Genomic DNA, 3,136 nt, shown 5'->3' on the forward strand with positions numbered 1-3,136 from the left:
GAGCTACAGCTGCTAACCAAAAGGTCAGCAATTTGAATCCACCAGCCGTTCCTTGGAAACCCTATGGGACAGTTCTGCTCTGTCCTGTAGGGTCTCTATGAGTTGAAATCTACTCCAGGGCAACAGGTTTGTTTTTTTTTTCTTTTTTTGGTTTAGTCCTGGTCCAGGTTTTGGCCACCAGAGGAAAGGGGACTAGGAGACAGAGGATAAAGTATCATAAAGCCCAGCCTTCTCTGATGATAGACGAAGAGATTGAGGCCTTTGGCAGGGAGGTGCTGCTCAGACACTTGTCAACACATGTCAACCCCTGAGGAAGAGGCTATGTCCAGCTCAGCCACAACCTCACACAGTTTACAGTTAGACACTGCTACTTCAGCAGCCTGGGGCACCGGGACAGGTGGCTTATGCTCAGCCTCCATTTACTTGTAGGTAAGATGGCCTGACACCCCCAACTCACAGGGGTGGTGGTGAGTCTCTCCTGAGACAAGATTCCATCTGCTGTGAGCTCAGGGATCAGGAAGGGGGACCTTTTCCTCCCAAGTCCCAGGATCCTGGTTCTTGCCCTGTGGCCCCAGGCTCACTCACATCCAGAAAATCTGGGAAAGCAGTGTCCAGCATCACCAGGTCTGTGAGGTACACTCCCAAGATGACTCCCTGGACAACACCCTGTAATATTGGGGTGGGGGTGGGGTGAGCACACTTTCTCTGGTGCCAGAAAAAGGCCCTTTCCCTGAAACTCCTCAACCTCACACTTTTCACCCTACAAGGAGGCTCCCACTTAGAGCACCCTGGGGACCCTTAGCCACCTCTACTTGGGTCTCCATTCCCAAGTTCATGGACCCTGCACTCCCTCTAATCATCTTGAGGGATCAGCTTTTGGCAACTCACAAACCCTATGTGGTCCCTGGCCCCTCCCCATTCCCAAATCCACCCTGACGCCAGCTCTTTCAGGTCCTAACTCTGGCAGCTATAACTTGCTGCCCAAGATACTAGCAGGTCCAGGCAAGGCCCTTCTAGGGCCCACAGGAGGTCATGTACAATGAAGGCATTTCAGGCACTGAGCCCCAGGAGGGGAGGGTCTGAGAAGAAGGGGCCAGCTCCTCCTGGCCTCTTCCCTGGCCTCAGCTCACTCACCTTCTCCTTCTGCTGTAGCCCCTTGTGGGCCCTGTTGGGGTTCATCTTCAGGGTGACAAACTTGGAGATCCCCTCCTGTCAGAGTCAAGGACGAGTCAGTGAGGATATCCTCCTATGGCCACTCTCCTTCTCCCGCACTCTTGTTTGGGCCTTGGATACCTGACTAGAGTCAGCTGGTACATCACTACTGCCACCTCCAGTGTGCTCTGATTTTAAATTCAAACCCCAACTCAACACTCACTGGAGTGTTGATTTGGGCAAGCAGCCTGGCCTCCCTGAGCCTTTTTCCTCCTCCGGAAAATGTGGTGGGAATTCCCCCTACCCCATAGGGTGTCCTGAAAACCCAACCCTCTATCACTATTATTATTGTTATTTTGGCCATCACCCTTTCTGTGGTGGAGCCCTGCACAAGCTCATGCACATATCTTTTCCCCCTAACCCTCTTCACCACCCCATGAGGTGGGCCACAGCATCCTCACCCTTCCATTTTCCAGATAAGAAAACAGGGGCCCTAAGAGGGGTAGCGATGTGTCCAGGGTCTCACAGGGAGTCAGAGAAGAGACCAGCTCCTCTCTCCCAGCAGGAGGCCCTGGGTCAGCTGTCTTCACCCTGCCCCCCACCACTGACCAGGGGACTGTACTCCTGGCCTCTTGTCATGAGGCTGAGTCCCAGCTGGACTGAGCTGTGGAGGGAAGGAAGAGGGTTTCTAAGAAGGCCTACTCCAGCCCCACTGGAGTCTCTGCCCTCAAGGTATTGCCAAAGGCTTCACCTTCACAAGGAGCCCTCAGAAACTCCTGTGGAAAACTCTGTCCCCATCAACTATGGAATAGGCTTCCCAAAGGGCCATTTCTGACTAACGGGTAGAAATTGCCAGGAGCAATGTGCGGTGACACTTTGCTTCCTCTTTTAGGTGGAAGTTTCTGAGATAGAGTTGGGATTCGTTTGTCTCTAGACACTTCTCATAAGCCATCTGGCCATATGTCATTGCAAAGGAGACCCCTTGATGAGAATCTTGAGTGTGGGATTGATGAGTGGTGTCTGCAGTATGAAAGGGGTTGGGGGAGTCCCAGACTGTATGCACATCTGTCTCCCGTGTTGAGCCATTTGGACTCAAGGCAGGGCCACGAGGTCCACAGGACTCCCCTGCAGTCTTCATCCCTGGTGCAAGGAGAGTGCCCATCCTGGACACATCACTGCATATTGGGTGTGCAGTGAAGACAGAAGGAACAGCAGGGCTGTCTGCTTGAGGACAGGCTGTGCTACACTGCGGAAGGAAGGACCCCGTCTGCCCAATTAACCAACAGCCCAGAGGAGCTGAGTCCAATCATTAGGGGCCAGCTTGGAAGCCAGAGACATACTCATTCTGTCAGCTCATCAAGCCCTCCTACAACAGTCCAGCCTCCACCACTACATCTCATTACCAGGGGAATCCTGCTCTGACACTGCTCCCCACTTGCCCATTGACCAAACGGATCCCTGTTCCTCTTACTGCACTCAAGACAAGTCTGGGATTTTTTGACACAAACTTTCAAAGTGAAACTGACAAACCTCCACCTGCCCTGTTCCTTCCCATCCCCTGCCTCCAGTTTACCTTAATGGGAAGGTTCCTGAACAGTCTGTTCTTGTTCTTATACAGCTTCTTCTTCTTCTTCTTTTTTTTTGTTTATTGTTGTAGTTTAAATGAAGTTTACATTTCAAGTTAGTCTCCCATACAAAAATTTATACATACATTGTTATGTAAGTCTAATTGCACTCCCCGTACTGTGACAGCACACTGCTCTTTTCTACATTTGATTCCCCATGTCCATTCAACCAGCTCCTAACCCTCTCTGCGTTCCCATCTCACAACCGAACAGAAGCTGCCCGTTTAGTCTCTTGTATCTACTTGAGCTAAGAAGCACACTCCTCACGAGTATCACTTTACGTCTCACAGTCCGGTCCAATCCCTGTCTGAAGAGTTGGCCTTGGAAATTGTTTTAGTTCTGGGCTGATAGAGAATCTG

General features: G+C 51.4%; 1 protein-coding gene across 1 annotated transcript in view; it reads right to left on the bottom strand.

The window, feature by feature from the left end:
* Positions 1–3,136, bottom strand: part of LOC101353366 (ral guanine nucleotide dissociation stimulator-like) — a 52,187-nt gene that overhangs the window by 925 nt on the left and 48,126 nt on the right. Inside the window, 3 exon segments of the mRNA XM_012559611.1 lie at positions 586–666; positions 1,135–1,209; positions 1,762–1,816. Coding sequence (XP_012415065.1) covers positions 586–666; positions 1,135–1,209; positions 1,762–1,816 — 211 coding nt within the window.

This window comes from Trichechus manatus, unplaced genomic scaffold (assembly GCF_000243295.1).
Source record: "Trichechus manatus latirostris isolate Lorelei unplaced genomic scaffold, TriManLat1.0 scaffold00282, whole genome shotgun sequence".
NCBI classification, from domain to species: Eukaryota; Metazoa; Chordata; class Mammalia; order Sirenia; family Trichechidae; genus Trichechus; species Trichechus manatus.